Genomic DNA, 24,404 nt, shown 5'->3' on the forward strand with positions numbered 1-24,404 from the left:
GAGCTTGAACTGTTTACCCCATCCTCCAGGTCATTTATGAACAAATTAAATAGGATTACTCCCAGCACAGAACCCTGGGGGACCCCAGTTTCCAACCCTGACCATTTTGAGTACTCCCCATTTATCATTACCCTCTGAACACACCCTTGGTTTTCAATCCATGTACTCATCCTATGGTCCATTGCCAATGTTACTTCGTACAGTAAACGTTTATGGGGAACTGTGTCAAATGCTTTTGCAAAATCCAGATACACCTTGTCTACAGGCCTTCCTTTATCTAGATGGTAGCTCACCTGCTCATAGAAGGTTAATAGATTGGTTTGGCAAGAACAATTCTTCATGAATCCATGCTGATTCCTGATAATGATACTGTTGTCATTACTAAAATCTTGTGTATAGTCCCTTATCATCCCTTCCTAGAGCTTGCATACTATTGATGTTAGGCTAACTGGTTTGTAATTCCCAGGGATGTATTTTGGCCCCTTTTTAAATATTGGTGCTACATTGGCTTTTCTACAATCAGCTAGTACCATTCCAGTCAGTAGACTGTCAGTAAAAATTAGAAACAATTGTCTTGCAATTACTTGACTGAATTCCCTAAGGGCTCTCAGGTGCAAGCCCTCTGGCTCTGGTGACTTATTAACATTATGTTTTCCAAGTCTGTTTCTAATTCTGTGCTCTGTTAGCCATGAGGGCGCTTCCTGTGATGTGTCATGAGGATAAACACTGCACCCCCCGATTCTTTTGTGAAGACTGAGGAGAAGAATAAATTCAATACCTTATTAACTATATTTAAGCCCCACTTAATTTTCTCGGCTCGTCGTAGTGTTGTACGTCACTGCATTCTTGACGATCAAAAATTCCCGAGAACTTTTGTGTGACTGTGTATGCAAGCCAAGCTTGAGCGGAATTCGGTCAAAAAAAATCCACGTTTTTTTCCCAAAGGAAAATCTGCTTGTGTGTACAGGGCATAACAGTTATAACTCGATGCATGACAGCACTATCTTGTGGTCAATTTACATATGGCGCCCTGGTTTGTGTGTTTCTTATATAGATCTAGGAGTCCCAGCAACATACTGCATTTAAGAGAAAGGAAAGTAAGCTATTTGCTACTTATACTGGAAGTAATGGGTATTTTACTGCACACCAGAAGAGTTTAGGGGGCAAAGTAAAGAGCTGAGTATGTTCTGATGGGAAGAGGGAAGCTGTTGCCTGCATGAGCAAAGCACAAGGTGACTTTAAAGTGACCTTTCCTTTGCCCATGCAAAGTATGTTCTTCATGTAATTTACCTTGAGAAACATGAGGCCACACGGATGATGATTATTAATTAGGGTATGAAATTTGAAAGAAAATGATAAAAATGGGAGTAACTTATTACTGCGTGCATGCTTTGGCACTTTAATGTACATGAGATAATTTGTAAGGATGGATGTTTGGCCAAATCTATTAGGCTGAATTCACACTGTCCTGTGTGCACTGCAGGGAGAGCTGTAGCTTACACATCTAAGTTGATTTTCCTTTCCCTTTCACAGTAAACTGCAGCTTCATAGATGTGAACTAGCCACATAGAAAATAATAGATTTTCTACCTAAAATGTTTTTTGATTTTTTCAGAAAAGTTTTAATAGGACCTATTATACTGTTTAATACAGAATTCTAGAATTCAATAAGTAATAAGAGAGTAATAAGTTGGATGCATAAAGCCTAATGTGCAACTCAGAGCCCTCGGAGAAAGAGAGGAACATTGGGGAGCTGGGTCCCAACATTGGGGTGCTCCCAAGAAGAGGAGAGAGGTATTATGGGAAGATGGCTCGTCAGTGATGTACGATGTGCAGCTTTCGCAAGTGACTACTACAGACTGTCCACTCAGGACCGGTGCTACCACTAGGCAAACTAGGCGGTCGCCTAGTGGCCCCTGTGAGGGAGGGGGTGGGGAAGCATCTGGCAAAAGTGACAAGCTGGTCGGAGAAGGAAGCGAGTGGTGCACCATGCAGAAATTAGTTCCTGTGCCCCGGAAAACCTATCCACCTGCTCCTCTCCTCCCCCTCCCTCCGTCGATGGCCTCTCCTCTGCTCTCTGTGTGTCATTGTGTGCAAGTGACGGCTCAGGAGTGCAACTGTCCTAGGTGGAGAGGATCCATTCCCCACACTGCTCTATCCAATCCACCTCCAGCATGTCTGCAGCCCTGAGCAGCTTCAAACAAATCCCTTCTCCCGCTCCTCCTGCATGCTCCATCTGTGAAGGGGGGGTGGGTGTGAAGAAGCAGCCAACAGCCACACTGAAAAACTGCTGAATGAGACAGTGAGCCCCAGGGGACCATTCCAAGTGAGTGAGCATATTCACTGACCAGACCCTGCTCCCCTCTCTCTTTCCCTGACCCCCCTCTTTTCTTTCCCTGACCTCCCTCTCACTCGCTCTCTCCCTGGACCGCCCTCTTTCTTTGAACCTCCCTCTCTCCCTGACCCCCTCTCTCGCTCTCTTCCTGGCCCCCCTCTATCTTGGACCCCCCACTCACTCCTTGACCCCCAACCCTCTCTCTCCCTCCTTCTCTCTTTCTCCCCAACCCCCCTTTCTCTCTCTCTGCTCCTGACCCCCCCTCTCTCCCCGACCCCCCTACTCTCTCTCTCTGAGGCCCCTTTCTCTCTCTGACCTCCTCCTCTCTCTCCCTGATATCCTCCCCTCTCTCTCTGACCCCCCTGTCTCTCCCTGACCCACCATTCTCTCCCTGAAACCCCCTCCTCTCTTTTTTTCTCTCTCTCCCTTACCCCCTCTCTCTCTGACCCCCCCCCCCCCTCCCCTTCTCTTCCTGACAACCTCCCCTCTCTCTCTGACCTGCAAAAGAAACAGAAAAGGCGCCACCAGATTAGAGCCAGTTGTATTTAATGAATGTAAAACTGCATACATCCACTCACATGTAATGAAGAAGATTTCCAGCACAAAGTCCTCTATGTGTAGCGTCAGACCAGCGTTTTCTTAGCCCGTAGATGTGTCCTACATGGGAATAAGTAGTCCCGTCCACCAGGATTTCCTTATCTGACTATGGGGGCAGAAACCAAGGCTTGGCTCTGGTCAGCAGTAAAACACAGGCATCGAGCGTGGTGACATCACTAGCAGTAGCAGCGACAACGTTTCGGAGCTTGGGCTCTGTTTTTTATCTACACAGAGCGCAAGCTCCGAAAACGTTGGGCTCAGCCTGGCCTAAATAACTTGCCCTTTGCAGGCAGGAACCATGGGCCCCTGTGGTGTAGAAGAAAGTAGATAGTCTTTTGTGCTAGCTGTCCTATAGATGGACTACTGCTCCCAGTCAGTCCTCTTCAGACCCTGCCAGCCCTCCTGGCTGACCGTTTCCCCTCAGTCCTCTCTGGCATGCCTCTCCAGTCCTGCTCTCTGCACATGTCACTCACAAGCCCTCCTGGCTCGACTGGTGGTTCCCTCCTGAAGACTTGCCCAGCTGCACAAGCTACTGCTGTCCTCTCTTGTGCCTCCTGTTCAGAGCCTCCACCATTTCCTGAAGGGCTTCGTCCTGCACCCGAGCCCCAGGCCCAAGGTCACCTCACCCCCAGACTGGGGAGCTCCGTCAAAGGCCCCGACAGCCTAGTACTCCATTCTCAGTTCTTCCACCCAATAACTCCTTCCCAGCTGAGCTGACTCCTAGTTGAGGATTGGTCAAGGCTCCCTGAGACACCCCAGACAGCTCCACCTTTCTTCCCCTCCTCTTCTTCTAGAGGATTCTAGAAGAAAGAGGGTGGTGGTAGTGAAGTGATGCAGTCTGTCATTTATCAGCTGCTACTTTGAGCCACTCCCAGCCCACACAAACCAAAAACAAACAGATCTAACTTCTAGCCAGGCCTGCTTAAATTTGCCTGCCCTACCAAAAAAAATCATAACCTCTAGCACATATCTATGTAGAGGGTGATACACTTGTTACATTAGTTGGAATAATGTAAAACATGTTCTAAATGTTCATGATTGTTTTTTATATGCCTGTTGTGTCTCTTCTTTCTCCGTGTTTTTAATTGATTTGATTTGTTTGTAATTAGAATATACCCACCCCCCTCTTTCAAGGGCTTTTTTTGCTATAAATATCAGTTTTTAAATAAAATATATGTGCTTTGATGAAGGCTCCATAGCTGAAATATGTCACCATATAGCCTGTACCTGTGTACCCATGTAACAAATAAAGTACTTTATTCAAGAGTATCCAAGTTACCAGCCTTCATGATTCAAGAATTTTACCTATGGGACCTGAACGCCCTGGCTAGAGCACCGGATAACAGTTCATGGACTTCCATATTAGCAATAGAGCTGGGGCAACAATTTGTTTTTTAACTTATACCAAGCCACATGCCCTCAACATTGGAGGGGGGCTGTTGATAAGGACAGGGCCCTCCTCCCCACAACCCTGGCAAGGTGATTGCGTGGGTCTTTGGAAAGGGGCTTATAGGAGTCTGAAAGGCCCTTTGAAAATAAGGGGTCCCCCAGATACTGCCCCCCATGTGAATGACACTGCCGCCCCTACTAATTAACCCCCCTCCCCCAGATACTGCTCCCCCACACTTATTAACACAAAAAAATTTAACCTAGAAATAAATACACCCAAACATTTAACAAGTCCTTTGAAAAAAAATGAAAAATTCCCTCATTGTAAATGCATCGTTAATCTTGACGTCCATCATGCACCATTGTCAAAATCGGTGCGCGCAATCAGTCCAGATAGTACTGCTCTGTATCGGTTCTGTCTCCCGTTATTTTTGTTGGTGCAATATAAATTCCATAAAATAATAATGTAATAGAAATGGGGTATTTACAAAAACTTTCACAACTTAAAGACCCATCATGTTCTTGGACAATCACCATCTACCTTGACACATACCATGGCGATTGGATTGAGGAGACTGAATTACCTGTTCGGCTATAAATGCTGGGGTATATTCTTGACACTCATTAATAACCCAAGAAGCCACTTGAATCAGAGTCAAAATGTCTTCAACATTATAAAACAGTACTTGCTGAATGTAGTTTTCTACTAGCCATACCACGGCTTGGAATACATGAAAACTTTCACAGGCATACGGGTTTGTTCTAGCAAGTAGAAAAAAAAAGTAGACAAACAACATAAAATCATACAACCTTCATCAAAGTGTTGAAAATAGCTAACTATTTCTGGAGTCTCGTTGACATCTAAAAGATTGTACATGGCTCTGGGGTCATACGGAGAGGTCTCTGACCTCTGCAAGGTAGTGAGTGTCCAAACTCAGCACTAATCAGGAGAACTCAGCATGAATTTGCAATTATATAAACTGCCATTACCTTTTGATTCTTATGCCCCGTACACACGAGCGGATTTTCCACTCAAGCTTGGCTTGCATATCCACTGTCACACAAAAGTTCTCTGAACTTTCGACCGTCAAGAACGCAGTGACGTACAACACTACGACAAGCCAAGAAAAGGAAGTTCAATGCGTGCATGAGCATGCGTCAAATTGTTTGTGAGCACCCATAGGAATTTTGCGCATCGGAATTTCTACAGACTGTTGAAATTTCCGATCGGAACTTTTTCCGACCGAAAAAAAAAGAACCTGCTCTCAATCTTTTGATGGCTGGAATTCTGCCAGCAAAGTCCGATGGAGCATACACACGGTCGGAATTTCTGACCAAAAGCTCACATCCGACTTTTGCTGGCAGAATTTATGATCGTGTGTACGGGGCTTCACAAAAGAAATAAGTCAAAGAAGATATACAGTATTATAGGGCTTAGAACTGTATTCAATAACACAAAAGGTGAGGGCATAATAATTGCATAGCACAAACTACAGAAGAGTTTTAGTTGAGGCTCATGTTTGCTCTGTACCAGTAGACTTTGCATGTTGCTCGTTGCAACAAATAAATTAAAGTTTTAGAGCTAAAAGTAATAATGGTGCCATCCCTGCCTCCTGGCAGAGCCCACCAAGATTTCAGAGTGGCTCCGTCGAGTTAATAAGGTGGCAGAAATGGAACAGCTTATCAGTATTGCTCTTGAGACACCCTCTAAATACACAAAAACTTCGGCCTGTTGGCACCATTTTAGCACCATTTTACTGAATCTGCACATTATACTCAATTACCTATGTCCTCAGCTTGATGGCCAGTCCTGACTTGCTGTGCAATAAATCAGGGTCACGGATACTCACGATCCTAGGGAAAGGCACCAGGACTGGGTTGATCGCCTGGCTTCTTCCTCCTCCCTCTGTCTTTAAGTCTGAGTTTCGCACTAGCTGCGGCCGTGGCCCGCAGCAGTGGGTCCAGTGGGCTCCCTGTTCTCGATTTAAGGTGCAAATCAGGACCTAAAACTGAGCCAATGACACACAGGACACTTTTCCAGTGCAGACCGCGGTCGCCCCCCCAAGGTGTGTGAACCGACTGCTTTGAGAGACAGTCACACTCTCCTCTCATGCATAAGTGTGAACCCTACTTTTTCCCCTCTGCCCTCTCATGTCCCCTTCCCCACTCCTCCTTTCATAACCTTCCACCTTGGCTATTTTTATCTATGATAGCCCTGTTAATAAATAAATACTAATATAAGTTTTTCCGAGAGACTAGTAAGGATGATTTATAAATAATTCCATTATCTTTAATATGTTAAGTATGGTTCATGATAGCCTGTCTTAGCTGGTAATAATTTCAAATTTTTTGCATGAAATATACCAAAATGTTTGTCTTTGTTTTCTAAAAAAAAAAAAAAAATTTACCTCTCTCTACTATGAAGTTTCTATTATTTCTCTTATATGTTCTCACTCACATGTTTTGGTCTGGCACCATTCATCATCCCCTATTTTCCTACACTTCAGACCCCCGATTTGATGACAGCCAATTGGATAACAGGCTGAGGCTATATTCACGTCACTAAATTTCTCTGACTTCCGTTTGTCTATATTGATCTATATTGCATTTACATGTATCCAACCTAATTACTATACTACATTGGACGCACGGCATTCAATTCCTGTAATACCATCCATACTTGTCTTGTATACTGTAGCACCCTCTAGTGCTAGAAGTGTAGATAAGAAATGCAAAATACCTCAAGAATGGGATTTTTAAGGCAATTAAAGAAAATGGAGATTGTATTTTCTTAAAAAGATTGAAAATGTATTGATACAATTTTAAACATGATAAAGCATTTCCCAAAGAAGAAACCCAAGCAAAAATCTAGAAAAAAAACAAAACACAATTTACATGTATCATAATACAGATGGTATTACAAATGGCATCACCCCACTACCTGTACATATGAAATACCATCCATGAGATGGATGAATGATGTTAAGCAGTGGGAATATCCAATGTGTTTCGATAATATGTATGAAAATATAAACTTCTTCAGGGACTGATGCCACTTCTGAAAGTACAGACTAAAATAAGAATACAAATTGAAATCCTCATAAATAAATATGGGACATAAGAAACATTTTAAATATTTGCAAAATACAAAAACTTACATATCAATATATTATTGGAAAGGGCATTCCTTCAACACTGATGATCATCCTTCAAGTCTGCAGAGAATATGTCTTTCATAACATATGGGGTTCATTGAATACATCCCAGCAAGGCACCAAAGAAACATGGAACAGGGAGGAGACCCAACATTTTCCAATTGGAAAAACTGGCAAAGAAATAAAAAGGGTGTTGTGGTGATTTGTATGTCTGACATACAAATTACCACAACTCCCTTTTTCTTTGGGAATTGTTTTAGGATCCCACTGCATATATCTGAATGGGCCTCCATAGAAAACCATGTTATTTCAATTGTCAGGAGATTCCATGTATTCTGGAACGGATCAGTGTGAACCAGGACTTAAGGAAATTGTTTAATAAACAATTATTTATTACATAAAAGTAGTTCTTATACAATATTTGGACATTCTACTCCCCTACAAGCAGGGCCGGTCCAAGGATTTTTTCTGCATTTGGAGCCATCCGCCTGCCCAGTGGGGATCAGTGGACAGACCAGGGGGATTGGAGCCAGAGTCTTCCCCATGCGAAAGGGGACAAATAGTACATCTCATTATACATCACATCTAGTAGATGGACTATTGAGGTGCAGAAAGGGACAGGTTCTGTGTATACTATGCAATCCATCGAGCCATAGAACACCTCCTAGAGCAGGGACAGCCCAGAGCCCGCACGTGTAAAGGGATGCTAGGGATAGGGTTGCCACCTGTCTGGGTATTTGAATCCTATGTCCAGCTGAGACCCAGACATATCAGTGGCAACCCCTCAGCACCAATCCTCCTCTCCCCTACTGTTGGCTTTTAGTGCTTTTAACGATATGGGAAGGGGGGGGGCACCTTAACTCACTGCAAGTGAGAGTAAACTCCCATGTATGATGTTCACTTATAGGTACGCCTCTAATTAGGTACAGTAAATATCTCCAAAGCATGCACTTTTTAGGAGATATTTACTTTAGATGCAGCCAGTGACATCACTGGCGCATGGGCTCTGAACGAATGGCACACCCATGTGATAAGTAGCGACTCCCGCGCATGCATACTAGCACATTATGACTTAAACTGCCCAGGGACCAATTGTTTTTTTAATGCCGTTTACTACTGCTTTAATAGCATCCCCGCCTCCACTTTGGATCCTCCAGCCTCCCCCTTGTGCAGAGCTTGGCATCCAATTAGCTGTCCTGGTACAGTGAAGGAAGGGAGAGTGGTTTCAGCATTGTGGAGAACAGAGCAAGCAGTGGAAGCAGCAGTGTCAGTTTCGTCCATAGCTCCATCACAGCCATCTAAACTTTGCAGGATTTCTTCTTCTTTCTCTACTTCTGTGAGTCACCCCCTCCCTCTCCACACTGTGACCGAGGATGCTATGTGTGTATGGCTCTCTAGATGTGTTCCCCCACCATTTACCTTCTCCAGAGGAAAGAGGGGGGCAGTTGCATGTAGTCTTCCTGGCCAGTGGTCTCTTTCTACTAGAGGGGGTGGGCAAGGTCCCTCTTATAACCCCTCTGCAGTCCTCCCAGCTAGGGGTCTTTTTTTAACTGAAGGGAGGAGAAGGGGATTTCCTGTATTTCTGGATGGGGATTTCCTCTTATCATCCCCCTGCAGTCCTCCTTCCTTGGGGCCTTCTATAACTGGAGGGGACAGGGAGGCAAATGCCTGTATATCTGGATGGGGTCCCCCTTATCACCCCCCCTGCAGTCCTCCCAGCTGGGGGTCTTCTTTAACTGGAGGGAGGTTCCTATGTTCCTGGATGGGGATCCTCTCTTATCACCGCCCTCCCCCCCCCACAGTCATCCCACATGGGGTCTTCTTTTCTTGGAGAGGGGAGGTAAGAGAGTTCCTGTAATCCTGGATGGGGGCCCCCTCTTATCACCCCTTACAGTCTTCCTACCTGGGGGTCTTCCTTATCTAGAGTGGGGAGGGAGGAAAATTCCTGTATTCCTGGATGAGAGTTCCTATTGATCACCCCCCTGCAGTCCTCCTAGCTGCGGGTCTTCCGTCTCTAGAGGAGTTCCTGTATTTCTGGGTTAGGATTCCTTTGTGATCACCCTTGCAATCATATTATCCAGAGATCTCCTTTAACTGGATGGGGGGGGGGGGTTCCTGTATTCCCATATGGGGGCCCCATGTCATCACCACTCTGTTGTCCTCCTGGTCGGGAGTCGCCTTTAACTGGAGGGAGGGGAGTTCCTGTATCGCCAAATGGGGGACTCATATGTCCTCACCGCCCTGCGATCCACCTGGTCAGGGGTCTCCTTTAACTGGAAGAGGGTTCCTGAATTTTTTTATGTGTATTTCCCTGTATTTGTTTGTATTCCTGGATGGGTGGGAGGGGCTCCCTTCTAATCACACCATGTACTCCTGTTAAGGGGCCTCCTTCTCCTGGAGAGGGGTCAGTAAACCTGGAAGTGTGTGTGTCTGCCCCTTTCACACCAACCTCTGTTAGCATTACTGTAGTCCACCTCTTCTGTCATCACCTCTTTATGCACAGACATGTTCATGGGGGGGGGGGGGGGGGGGGGGACTATTATGATCCTTGTGTCCTTCCACACACAGATCCTATAGGGATAAAATGTGATTACTATGGGTTGTATATGATCCATGTCTCCTTTTACACATAGTTCCTACAGAAATGCACAATGGGATTGCTTTTGGCTTATACAATAAGGACAAGGGGCAGGAGGGACATGTGACCTGGATGCAATGTTGTTATGTAGAGGGGGAGCTTTGCCATAACCTTTGGCACTATTTTAAAGCATGCTAAAACTTTCATATGTAGCACTAACCCCCGAAGGAGCTACTGGTTTTGTTGGACTTATTGTTGGGCTTATGCCCCGTACACACGAGCGGACTTTTCAACATCCAAAGTCCGAAGGACTGAGTCCGTCAGACTATCCGATCGTGTGTGGGCTGCAACGGACTTTTGATTCGCCAAAGTCTGACGGACTTTAGAAATGAAGCATGCTTCAAATTTTCCCGACGGAACTCCGCCGGACCCGGTCCCCTTCGAAAACTCCGCTCGTGTGTATGCTACTCCGACGGACTAAAACCGACGCTAGGGCAGCTATTGGCTACTGGCTATGAACTTCCTTATTTGAGTCCAGTCGTACGTCATCACGTTCGAATCCGTCGGAGTTTAGTGTGATTGTGTGTGGCCAAGTCCGTTCGGCCGAAAAGTCTGTCAGAACTCCGTCGGAATTCCAGCAGAACTCCGACGGAACTCCTTTGGAAGTCTGTCGGACTTAAGTCCGCTCGTGTGTACGGGGCATTAGAGTTACCTTCTTGACCTCGCCTCCGTCTAGGGGTTCAAGTGGTAGATGGCCCAAAGAATTGCAAAAAAGAGGGTTAGAAAGAAAGTTCAGGTACTTTTGGAACTGCAAAAAATAGGAAGTCTCTCACTATAGAAATCCAGAGAATTACCGTTTCACAACTGGATTCTGACAACCACCGGATAGACCTCCTCTCACTAGGACTAGCAGCTGGTAGGGTGTTAAGTAAAGCAAAGTCTCTGCCACAGACTTGGATGTAGAACACTTGAAAAGCAAAAGTCTCTGCCACAGACCTGAATATAGAACACTTGAGAAATATAATTCTCTGCCACAGACTTGAATGTAACTGAGGGACGTAGAGAAATTTAGAGAACTATGATATGGTGCAAGTATCTCTCAGCGATACCGTATGAAAATAGATCCACAAAGTGTCCTTCAACTGAGCCTCCAGGCTCCTTCTGAGAAACCAGCCTTAAGCGTGGCCTTCTATCGAAGAGTCCTCCCATGAATACTTCTCCAGTTGCTGGGCCTCTCCCCAGATGAGACAGCACCGGGCCACCTTTGAATCATTTTGGCCTCATATCCATTCAGGCCTGTCCCTGCAGTTGCTTCATCTCGGGCTATACAGCCCCGAGACTCGGAATTGCATGGATCCGCACCCCAGGCCAGGAGGGCCATGGGGGCTGGTCAGAAGTAGAACTGGTCAGAAGTCGAACGCGAACCACGAACGCGGCCAGAAGTTCGCGAACTGCAAAGTTCACGGCGGGCCCCATTGACTTCAATGGCAAGCAAACTTTAAAAACCTACAGGTCATATTTCCAGCCACAAAATACTTACTAGCTGTGCACACATAGTCCCACCACATGGCCACTGACATAACACTAGTATGAAGTGAATCTGGGATCGACAACTACAAGCATTCTTTTTTTATCTGTGAAATTTTGACAATTCAGGACTCAGGAGCGCATGAAGGCAATGGAGGAGAGGAAAGGTCAGGGTAGGCTATGAAGAGGGTTCAGGAGATGATCACCAGCACCGTGATATAGAGCACTGACACCAGCACTGTGATAGAGTGCACTGACACCAGCACCGTGATAGAGAGCACTGACACCAGCACCGTGATATAGAGCACTGACACCAGCACCGTGATAGAGTGCACTGACACCAGAACTGTGATATAGAGCACTGACACCAGCACCGTGATAGAGTGGACTGAAACCAGCACCGTGATAGAGAGCACTGACACCATCACTGTGATAGAGTGCACCGACACCAGCACCGTGATATAGAGCACTGACACCAGCACCGTAATATAGAGCACTGACACCAGCACCGTGATAGAGTGCACTGACACCAGCACCGTGATATAGAGCACTGACACCAGCAGTCAGTCTACTGAGTGGCGGTTGTTGCTACCTCCTCTTCCTGATCCAATGCCAAGAGTGGCTGCGCATCGGAAATGTCTCGATATGGATCGGAAAATAATTCCTGTGACTCAAGCGGAAGGTATATGGTGGTGGCGGTGGTGTTGGTGGTAGTGTCTTTGGGGGTGCACATAGCAAAGAGTGAAGAAGAGGGTGCAGATCGAGAGGATGAGAAGGGTGCAGAAGAGTAAGGCTGAGTAAGCCACTCAACCAAGTCTGGTGCGTCCTTTGACGTAATCGCACGCACCTTCTGCAATTTGACACTTTGGCTCAAGTCTGTTGCTTCTGCCCTACCCCTACCACCCCTGCGGAAGGCCCTGCCTCTTCCTCTGCCTGTCATTTTTCAAATGACCCTGTGACAAAAGTCTCTAGAGAAGTGCGGTATGTATGTGGAAGAAGGTATATAACACCCCGCTTCAATCTGTTGTTTTTGGGGGCCACTGGTCTATCACACCGGTTATAATACTTTTTTTATTGCGTTTGTCACTCTTTGTAGTATCGCTGCAGAATCGCTCAGCAGTCACAATGCTGCACAGTGGAAATGCACTATACTATGCTTTCTATATGTGCAAGTATTTCATACGTGTATTACACACCTATATACTGCACACCAAATAGTACACCTATACCAGTCCTGAAAGGACCTTTCTGGACCTAGTAGCTAGTGATTTGCAGACTGTCCCTCAGTCACTACACTGATAAAGGACTGCTGCAGAATAGGGCAGTAATCTGCAGCACAGCCCTGCACCAGCACCCTATATATTGTACACCTATACCAGTCCTTAAAAGGACCTTTGTGGACCTACTAGTAATAGCTAGTGATTAAACTGACTGTCCCTGCTGCACACAGCGTCCTGTCCCTCCCTACACTGACAAAAGACAGGCTGCTGCAATCACCAGCACAGCCGTGCACTTAACCCTATATACTGTACTACACCTATACCAGTCCATAACCACTTCGCATCCAGGGCAATTCTGACATTTCTCTCCTACATGTAAAATTCATAATTTTTTTGCTAGAAAATTACATAGAACCCTCAAACATTATATATGTTTTTTTAGCAAAGACCCTAGAGAATACAATGGCGGTCATTTTTATCTCGCACGGTATTTACGCAGCAATTTTTTGAACATGTTTTTTTCAGAAAAAAAACAGTTTCATGCTTTAAACAAAAAAAAACAGTAAATTAGCCCAATTTTTTTGCATAATGAGAAAGAGGAAGATACGCCGAGTAAATAGATACCCAACATGTCACGCTTCAAAATTGCACGCGCTCGTCGAATGGTGCCAAACTTTGGTATTTAAAAATCCCCATAGGCGACGCTTAAATTTTTTTTACTGGTTACATGTTTTGGGTTACAGAGGAGGACTAGGGCTAGAATTATTGCTTTCGCTCTAACGTTCGCGGCGATACCTCACATGTGTGGTTTGAACACCGTTTTCATATGTGGGCGGGACTTACGTATGCATTCGCTTCTGCGCACGAGCTCACGGGACACGGGCGCTTTAAAAAAAAAAATTATTGTTAATTTTATTTTTATTTTTTTAGTTTGACACTTTAAAAAAAAAATTGCTTACTTTTATTCCTATTACAAGGAATGTAACCATCCCTTGTAATAGGAATATGGCACGATCGGACCTATTTACAGTGAGATATGGGGTCAATAAGACCCCACATCTCACCTCTAGGCTGGGAAGCCTAAAAATAAAATAAAAAAAAAACGATCCTGGCTTCCCAGCCAAAAAGGCGCCGTTAATTTGAATGCAGAGGCCGGGCGTGACGTCATAACATCGCGCCTGGCCTCCGAACGATCATAGAGACTCCGGGGACGATCTGGTCCGCTGGAAATCTCTATGGTATCATCCGGGGGCCGTCGGATACTGTGACCGACTCACCAATGGAAGCGGTGAGTCGGTACAAGCACCAGAGGGCGGTGGGAGGGGTGTCCCCTCCCGCCGCCCGTAAGAACGATCATGGGTCAAAGTTCTTTGTCACACTATAAACACATATGTCCGCCGGGTGAACAGCGGCAATAGTCTGCCGATCGGGCGAATCGCGAACACGCAAAATTTGACGCAAACCGAACACCGGGCGAACAGTTCGGCCATCCCTAGTCAGGAGGACCAGCGCCGAACGGACAGAAAATCTCTTCTGGACCGGAACCCAGAAGATGTCAGTACCTTAAATACCCTCTCCCAGAATGCACAGCAATATGTTAGTACAGCGATCTTCCCTGCTGTTCTATTGTGCTCTGATAGGGGGATCCTCCCCCCGCTCTTATAGGCCCCCCACCACCCTGCCAGAACACTCCAGTTAGCGCTCTCAGCCATTGGCTGAAAGCGCAGATCGGGGGCAGACCTTTTTTGGTTATGACTCTTCGACAGAAGAGAAGAAGCTTCTATTGGACCAGCTGCCATACACTTGGGCCGAACGTCGGCCGAATTCTTTTGAACCAGCTGATGCTGCCCGACATGCGGCCCATGTGTTCTAGGCTTTGTTGGCAATGACCTACAAATAAGAAGGGGAACTAGTCAAATCTCTAATGGGAGTCAGTTTTAATGGGAAAAAAAAACCTAGGGGTGTGAATCATTTTAGGTAACAGACAGAGGGGAGGATTTTTCAGAGATCTGCCTGTAATATAACAACATCATGATCTTTCGATCAGGCTTGGTTAAGAAAAGAGGTGTTTCCATTTTCTGTGGAATCTATTTCAGAGGTCTTCTAATGCCCCGTACACACGAGCGGACTTTTCAACATCCAAAGTCCGTCAGACCGAGTCCGTCAGACTATCCGATCGTGTGTGGGCTGCAACGGACTTTAGCTTCGCAAAAGTCTGACGGACTTTAGAAATGAAGCATGCTTCAAATTTTCCCGACGGAACTCCGCCGGACCCGGTCCCCTTCGAAAAATCCGCTCGTGTGTATGCTACTCCGACGGACTAAAACCGACGCTAGGGCAGCTATTGGCTACTGGCTATGAACTTCCTTATTCGAGTCGGGTCGTACGTCATCACGTTCGAATCCGTCGGAGTTTAGTGTGATCGTGTGTGGCCAAGTCCGTTTGGCCGAAAAGTCTGTCAGAACTCCGTCGGAACTCCGGCGGAACTCCTTTGGAAGTCTGTCGGACATAAGTCCTCTCGTGTGTACGGGGCATAACATGTTGCAAAAATCTCTGCAAGATGAGAGGAGCTCTTCCAATACTCCTGCGTGATTGTTATTAATTAGGTATTAAACACGAATGAGCTCAAGGCTTAGGTGTTCACCTAAAAGCAGAGTTTTTTGCTTGTTCACCACTAGTTCTTCTGCTGCCACTATATATGACAGCTTTCTTTTTGTGAATGGTTATTTAGGAAGAGGCAATTACCACTTCATTCATAGTAACTAGTGACATCGCGCAGCCCCAATTATTTACTGGACGGGAAACTCTGGCCATGTAACAAAAGGGTGAGGATAGCTCTGACATCACTAACCAAATACTGCCACATGGCCATGTTTGGGCAATGACCAAATAGGGACATGGCCATATCGATCAATGACATCACCTGGGAGCTTCAACTTTTTTTTCTATATTTAACAGAGGGGATGGAAAGATGTCAGCATTAGTGAGTGACAGGAGCAAATTGTGTCTGTGGTCAGGGGGATTCTTCTGTTTCAGCTGATCAGTCGGTTCCGTTTATTTAACTTACTTGGATCTGCATAGCTGGACAACATGATCGATGATGGATGTACATCGCACAATGTTTTTGAGATGTTTTTTATTTTTATTGAAGGTATTGTCAAAATGGGTGGTGTCATTGTTTACTGTTTCCATTTTCTTTTGTGAATGAGTGGGGGGTACATTCACATGAGGCCGAGGTGTCCGGGGGGCCTTGCTCTCTATGGCATTAAGGACCCTCCGCCTTCCAGAGGAACATGATATGGACCTGTGACATCAAGTAACTGGACAAATATTGCTGTAAATGCTGCTGTCGTGTATTAAAATATGTACCGTGTGTGTGTGTGTGTGTGTGTGTGTGTGTGTGTGTGTGTGTGTGTGTGTGTGTGTGTGTGTGTGTGTGTGTGTGTGTGTGTTTGTGCAAGGTTTGAGGGGACTCGAAGGTGAAGCTGGGCTGTAAGAACTAATTATACTTATTTGTTAATTGTCAAATTTGTAGCAATGAAATTAAGCTATTAATACCACCAAGTTCAATTCAGGTGATGGGTTTGTTTTTATTGTATTTTCTTTTAGTGTTCCCATTTACAGATTGAACTTTGGAAAAGATAAGAAACTATTTGTTCAGCAGTTACTGATTGCCAGCACTGTATATAAAAGAATGAACTAAAGTAATTGTTTTACTTCTGCAGTGTGAAAAATGGAGGTCTCATGGTTGTCAACAATGCTTCTGGCTTTGACCATCTTCTCTATGTTCATGTATTCTTCATGGAAGGCAATGTATAGAAGAGGTAACCTACCCCCTGGGCCTACACCTCTTCCTGTCATTGGGAGTGTTCTACAGATTAAGCGAGGAAAGCTGGCCAGATCTTTAATGGAGGTCAGTGCTTATGTCTTTTGAACTTTCTGAACCACCACTGGATACATGTGCGTAAACCCAGGGGCTTGCAAATATATTCCCACATGCATGCTTAATATGTGTGAGCACATGGGTCCCTGAAAGTGTGAATTTGGACACATCTGCACTTTTAATGCCCTCTGTTTACCTGCTATGACCACACCACTCCAGATAGCAATGGCCACAATGCAGGTGCTTGGAGATATAAACAAGGGCATTCAGCTTGTGATTACCATCATTTGACAGCAGTCATATCACAGTATGTATCCCTATGACATGTAAAATGTGGCTATGATAGACACTAGACAGTAATCTCAAGCTTGGTAGATTTTCTGCCTTCTAGCTGGAACCCATAAAATACATATTTTTTTAGGCTTGGCACACTGGGCAATGGTCATTGAGTGCGATGCTACATATAGCTGGATTCACACCTATGCAGTTTTAGGCTTAATTCACACTAACGTGTTTTTTGATGCATTTTGCATAAATGCAGGGAAATTTTTTAACATGGGTTCCTATGGAACATGTTCACATCAATGCATTTTTGTGCCTCTGCATTTTTGGAAAGGGTCAGAGACTTTTTTTCATGCAAAATTCAGCGTTTTGCATGTAATAGAAGTCAATGGGCCTGCATCAAAAACGCAAGTACCGCTTTTTTACCACGTTTTTACCGTGTTTTTGCCGCGATTTGCGTTTTGCGTTTTTTTTTCCAATTTTTTTCACTGTATATATCTGGTTGCTAAGCAACCACAGTGTAAACAAATAAAAAAATAAAAAATAAAACGCAAAACGTGGCAAAATCGCAGTAAAAACGCCTGTCAAAAAACACTACAAGCACCGCAAAAAGCACTGCAAAAACGCTCAAAAGCAACATGCATAGATGTGAATCGAGCCTTATGGAGGATTGATAATGAACTCATTCAGGTTGACTTAATAGCTGGCTTATCTACAACAGTCAAAAACTTATCCAAGAGATTAAAAAAAAAACAGATATACAACCTGTTGGTATTTGGCTAAATTGAAACTTCAGCTTGTGAACTGACAATTAGGCCTGGTTCACACCTATACAGGTTGCAGTTTGCATATTCCAGATGCATTTTGCATTTTTTTTCGAAACACGTTTTTGATCCATTGAAGTCTATGGAACAAAAAACAGAAAAAAAGTCCCTGGCCATTTTCATAAAATGCACAGATGTGAACTACATCCATAAGAAACCATATTAAATGGACTGTAGTGTGTTTCTGTAAAACTGAAAACACACTACAAAATGCAAAAGTGTCAAACAGGCCTTAAGAGGTCAACTCTAGGCAAATATTAAATATACAGTTGAATGCAGCTCTGTAACTAATAATAAATCATTAAATGTGTTTTTTAAATGCTGAATTTGAATTGGCATCAAACAATGAAAGGTACATCTCACGCCTTATTCTTGCGCCAAAAGATTTATTTAAAGAGGGATTCCACCAAAAAAAATATATTAAAAGCCAGCAGCTATAAATACTACAGCTGCTGACTTTTAATAAATGGACACTCACCTGTCCCGGGTTCCAGCGATGCCGGCAGCCGAGGCCGATCGTTCGCTCATCCCTAGGCTGCTGCCGCCACCATTCTAGGTGAGGGAATCAGGAAGTGAAGCGAATCGGCTTCACTTCTCGGTTCCCTACTGCGCAGCGCAATAGGAATTCTCCGTGCTGTCTCTGAGACCCGTGTGTGTCCCAGCAGACAGCGCGGCAGGACAGGAAATGGCGTAGACTCCCATGGGAGTCTATGCCCGGAAGTGGGTGTAAATACCTGTCTTTGACAGGTATCTCCACCCCCCTCCCCCCTGAAAGGTGCCAATTGTGACACCGCAGGGGGGGAGGGGTCCGATCAGCGGAGGTTCCACTTTAGGGTGGAACCCCCGCTTTAAATAGTAATGCCTTTTTCATTATAGAGTCACTGTGCCATTGTAAATCCTTTCTTCTGATGGAGATCCCTTTCCTGGAGGCTATAGCCCTGCGTTTTTGAACCAAGGTTTCTTCACAGATGCCTTGACAAAATGCCTGAAAATTGCCCAAGAACTGTATACAAGTCTGCCTTACACAAAGTCACAGCTTTTCATTGTGCTTTTCATTGTGCTCTATTACGACCTTCTAGCCGCTGGTGTCCTAATGAATGAATGAATTAAATACTTGTATAGCGCACAATGCAAACTGAATCGCCTCTAGGCGCTGTAATAATCAATTATGTTATCGGTTGATAAGGAGGGGGCATCAGGCACCTACACAGCATCCTTAAACTCAATATAGTGAAGCGCAAATCCTTATCTAAAACAAACCATATGCAAATCAAGCTATAACAGTATGTGTCTTCAATATTCTCTCTATGGTCTAATCACACCACTGTGTCTTAAACAGGTGACAGTGTAAAATCTTCACAACTGTGCCCTGTTGCTCAGTGCAATGCCTGCTCACCTCCACAATCAGACCCCCCTACAGAGTCTCATTCGCCTCTGCACCACTCCTCCTTTGAACTTCTCACCACCTCTCCTCCTCCTCTTGGTTGCATTTCATGTGTTCACATTGTCCCCTATGCTCTTTCCACATATCATGGGATAAAAAAGGGGAGAACCACAGTGCTCTCAATTTAAACTATTTATTCTCTTTAAATACAAGGGTAATACAAACTTACAAAAATAGCATAAAAACATCATTTGAATGCTCTCAGCTCACTGATGATGCTTGGATATCTATTGTGTGACATTACGGGCTCGGCTCCTCCCACCCATGCGCGTTATTCCCTCCTATTGGGCTTCTTCAGTAGGCCTCCAGAGTGCATTCTAATGCCCTAATTGGATGAAGCCTTGCACCTGACCAGTGCTCAGGTGCAAGGCTTTGCCAATTAGCACTGTCAGAGCCCTGATTGGAGAAAGTGATTATTACTTTCTCCAATCATGGTTCAGGCCTCATAGTCCCACCCCACACTATAATGTTTTTTCTTTTGTCTTTTTTTTCCTGCCTGCCCCATTTTTTTTAATTGTGAGCCGCAGTTTTTCTGACTGTGAGGCTGATGCCCCCCCCCCCTTTTTTTTTTTTAATAGTTTACATTTCTGTCAGCATCAGGCCCTCAATTTAAAGTGCACCAAACACCCTTTTCATTGAATAAAGTGCATCCACTTACACATTTGCCAGTATCTATAACATTTTGGTAATAAGCCCCTCCATCATGTCTGGGAGGCCTAAAAGAAGACAGACGTTCCCATGCCACTATGAGGGGGCCAGCAGTGTCTGTGTCCACAGGCAAAGGAACTGGTCCATCATCAGACATGGCACCTTTTGTTTCTGTTTAGTGATGTTGCCTGTGCTATCCAGCCACAGCGTGTAGAGGTGAGGACTGGCTTTATAAACCATCCATTCTCATCCTCTTCATCCTTTATGACCCAAGCTGGCAGTAGTGCGCAGTCCACCACAGCTGCCAGAGCAGCTTATTCTGCCTCCTTGTCCATAGCTTCTCCTGTCATAGCCCCAGCATCATGCATGGAGGAGTCAGCTGAATTATTTGAACAACAGACTTGGGGGGCACACCTTAAAAATGCATTTACATTCAAGATGGTGCTGCTATAAGACCACAAACAGAACAAAATTGATTACAGCGCACACATACAAAAATGTCATTTAAATCCTGCAAGGCTATTTAAAAACACCTGAACGTATTAAAAAAATATGGGGATTTGGTCACACTATATGGTCATATAGTGCTAAGCCCACTTACTGCGTCAAAGTACCCCATTATCAGTGGGTCCTACACTATTAATAGAATGAAAGATCCTGCATCTCAACCATGGGAGACAAACTCCTCTTTATGGGAGAACTGAAAGGACTCCTCCTATAACACAGGTGGAGAGGTAATGAAGGGGGGATGGGGTGCTCCGGCCCAAGGGATCTGGTCAGGATCCCTACTATGGATGCTGTATGGATGCAGACCAGGTCCCTTGGGCCAGATCCGTCATAGCTGTACGTCAGCTCTTTAAGATGCCTCCAGTGGCGCATGCATGCCCGAACTGTGTCCCCCGAGCCGATTCGACTGCCCGGCAAGCACGATGACCTCCAGGCCCCCGTGATTACTCGTTACAGAATAAGAACAGGGATGTGTGTGTGTAAACACTCAAATCCCGGTTCTCTCAAGGGAGATGAGACAGATCGTGTGTTCATACTGAGTATGAACACCAATCTCTCTCTTCTCCTAGTCAGTCCCACCCCCCCCCTACAGTTAGAACACACCAAGGAAACACAGTTAACCCCTTGATCGCCCCCTAGTGCTAACCCCTTCCCTGCCAGTGTCATTTATACAGTAATCAGTGCATTTTTATACCACTGATCTCTGTATAAATGTCACTGGTCCAAAAAAGGTGTCAAAAGTGTCCGATTTGTCTGCTGCAATATTGCAGTCCCAATAAAAATCACTGATCATGGCCATTACTAGTAAAAAAATAACAATAATAAAAATGGCATAAATCTATCCCCTATTTTGTAGACGCTATAAATTTTGTGCAAACCAATCAATATAAACGCTTATTGCGATTTTTTTTTTTTTTTACCAAAAATATGTAGAATACATATGGGCCTAAACTGAGGAAAAATTGTATTACATTTTTTAAAATCTGGGATATTTATTTTAGCAAAAAATAAAAACAGCAGAGGTGATCAAATACCACCAAAAGAAAACTTTATTTGTGGGGAAAAAGGATGTCAATTTTGTTTGGCTACAGCGCTGCATGACCGCGCAATTGTCAGTTAAAGAGACGCAGTACCATATCGCAAAAAATGGCATGGTCATTGAGCAGCCAAATCTTCCGGGGCTGAAGTGGTTAATAATAGGACACTTACCTGTCCTGGAGTCCAGCATTTTTGGCACTGCCGCCGCCACCATTGCCAGTAAGGGAACCCAGTAGTGAAGCATTACTGCTTCATGCCAAATCCCTACTGCGTATGCACGAGGCACCGCTGCACTCTACTACTGGCCCAGCGGAGGGGGAAGGAGGAGGGAGCCGAGCTACTCACATCCGCCGAGCAGCAGTTCGGTTTCCTGGAAGTGGGGACAGGATATATGTCAAAGATGTCAAATGTGGCACTGGAGGGGGGGGGAGACAAATGAGCAGAAGTTCCACTTTTGAGTGAAACTCCGCTTTAAGCATCATTAAAATGACTGCTCCTTTAAAAACAATAAAAAAATAAATAAATAAAAACTGGCCAATAACTTGCATATAAGTCTTCAAAATGAAGACCTTTGATTTTTCCTGTTCAGGTCTCATAGACTTTTGCAATGCTCAAGATTTCTGGCACAAATCGAACCAAGGGGCATTTGGCCCATCTCTATTCATCACGCTCATTAATACTTTTTCATGTTCATGTTGGACAAAATACCTTTGTATTTTGTCCAACTTCACCTCCACCCACTGTCTCACACACTGTCCAGAAGATTGCCAATAATTAAAAAACAATGTTGATGCAATTCATGAAGACACCTCCACTGTACAGATATAATATATCCTAATGCCGCGTACACACGACCGGACTTTTTGACGGACTTGGTCCGGCGGACTTGAATCCATCGAACAATTTGATCTTCCCAAAAGTCCAGCGGACCTAGAAATAAAGCTTCAAATCTTTCCGACGGACTTGAGTCCGGTCTAAAGATCCGGTCGTCTGTGTGCTAGTCTGATGGACTAAAACCGACGATAGGTCAGCTATTGGCTACTAGCTATGAACTTCCTTATTCTACGTCATCACGTTCAAATCTGTTGGACTTTTGGAGTGATCATATGTGGCCAAGTCCATTCGTTTGAAAGTCCAGCAGACCTCAGCTGCAAAGTCCATCGGATTGTCCGCTAGACCAAGTCGGTTGAAAAGTCCAGGGTCGTGTGTACGCGGCATTAGAGCATAGAGGCCAAGAGAGTGAAGTTGAGCACAGATGCCCACCTAACCATTTGTCTTCTGGACCCTGTTCCCTTGCAACTACTAGAGTCACCCTTTTTCTCTATCCTATGCACTCTCACTCACATCTTTAAACTCTCCCTCTCTACTGAAACCTTACCCTCTCCTCTAAAGCATGTTATACTTAAAAGGGCCCTCATTAGAAATAAATAGCCTGAACAACTCAAGACCATTCTCCTTGCTCCCATTTACCTCTAAACTATTATAATGCCTAATTTTAAACTGAATGAGCTCATACCTCACTGACAATAAACTTCTTTACCCTTACAGTCTGGCTTTTACTTGCAGCACTCCACAGAACCTGCCCTACTAAAACTCACAAATTATATGCTAACTGAGAAGTCTACCAGCCACTACTCCATAGGCATACTAATAGACCAGTGATTCTCAACCAGGGTTCAGTAGAACCCTAGGGTTCCTCCAGAGGCTGCTAGGGGTTCCTTCAGCATTGGGCAATTTCTGCCTCTCAGGTAAGTTCCCACTCACACCATTGATCTTTTTAGCTATCTGTAAGGAGGCAATTCTTCCCAATGACCACAAGTGTAAGGACCATTCTTCCCACTGGCCATCACACTATTGTATCATGAGTTGTAGATTTCTAATTCTTAGAAAGGGTTCCTGAGACCAGAGAACTATTTCAAGGGTTCCTCTGTGTTAAAAAGGTTGAGAAAGGCTGTACTGGACCCTTCTGACGCGTTTGATACTGTTGGCCACTCGTTCCTTCTCAATCAACTTCACTCTCTTGGCCTCCAGGACTCTTTTTTTATTCTCTTCCTACCTATCACAGCACCCATTCAGTGTTAACTACAGCTCTGTCTCCTTCTTTGCATTTCCTCCTTTCTCTCTATTGTAGTCTATACCCTCACATGGTGAGATAATATTTGATTATATTTGTATTGTTTTGTTATTTTAGTCTCACTGACTGGAGACCTTTGTCATTTTCTTCAGCTTGGCCAAAAGTATGGTTCAGTCTATACTCTTTATTTTGGATCTAAACCAGTGATCATGTTGTGTGGATATGAGGCAGTCAAAGAAGCTCTTGTTGACCATGCAGATGAATTTGCTAACCGGGGAAATCTTGGAACAGTTGATGATGTTGTGTCTGGGGTTGGTAAGTTTATATCTCAATAAATAAAGTGTAATTATCTTGCACTAGTATTAAAGCTGAATGTGTCAGCTTACTATGGGTTAAGTGCAATGATATGTATGTCACCTTTTGTACTAATCTCTTTACATTTACAATTAACATTTTTATTGAAAACCAGGAGTTCAGATATAACTGGATTGATTCTGGACCTTTGGGTCTCAGCTATTGCAGTTGCAGAGTCATCTGTAGACACTATGCCCACCCCTCCTCTCCCTTGCCCAGTCACAGAGCGCTTTGTATTATGTGAACCCATTCATGAAATGCAATGCCTTCTGATAATAGACAGCAGAGGACAGGAGCAGGCAGGGCAGCTGCTGTGTGTGAGAAAGAAGCATCTCTTCTGTTAGATAGCTGTACTCCCAGTGCTCAGTATAACTGTCAGCTGTAAAGTAAACAGATAAGTCTAGAGGTGGCATGCACCTCATTGGACTTAACCCATAGTAAGCCATCAGATTTTAGAAAGTAACTGAATTCCTGAAATTTAGCTTTAAATTGGAACTAAAACACAAACATGCTAGAAATAAGACTTTGTAAATCTCTTTTGCCAAAATAC

General features: G+C 44.5%; 1 protein-coding gene across 1 annotated transcript in view; it reads left to right on the top strand.

Annotated features, from left to right (window-relative positions):
- The window catches only part of LOC143987705 (uncharacterized), a 112,868-nt gene that overhangs the window by 49,794 nt on the left and 38,670 nt on the right, over positions 1–24,404 (top strand). Inside the window, exons 10-11 of the mRNA XM_077486651.1 lie at positions 16,531–16,713; positions 23,653–23,815. Coding sequence (XP_077342777.1) covers positions 16,531–16,713; positions 23,653–23,815 — 346 coding nt within the window. The remainder of the gene's footprint in view (positions 1–16,530; positions 16,714–23,652; positions 23,816–24,404) is intronic.

The sequence above is a fragment of the Lithobates pipiens genome, unplaced genomic scaffold (assembly GCF_037356315.1).
Source record: "Lithobates pipiens isolate NorthernLeopardFrog02 unplaced genomic scaffold, aLitPip1_a1.2 Scaffold_1, whole genome shotgun sequence".
NCBI classification, from domain to species: Eukaryota; Metazoa; Chordata; class Amphibia; order Anura; family Ranidae; genus Lithobates; species Lithobates pipiens.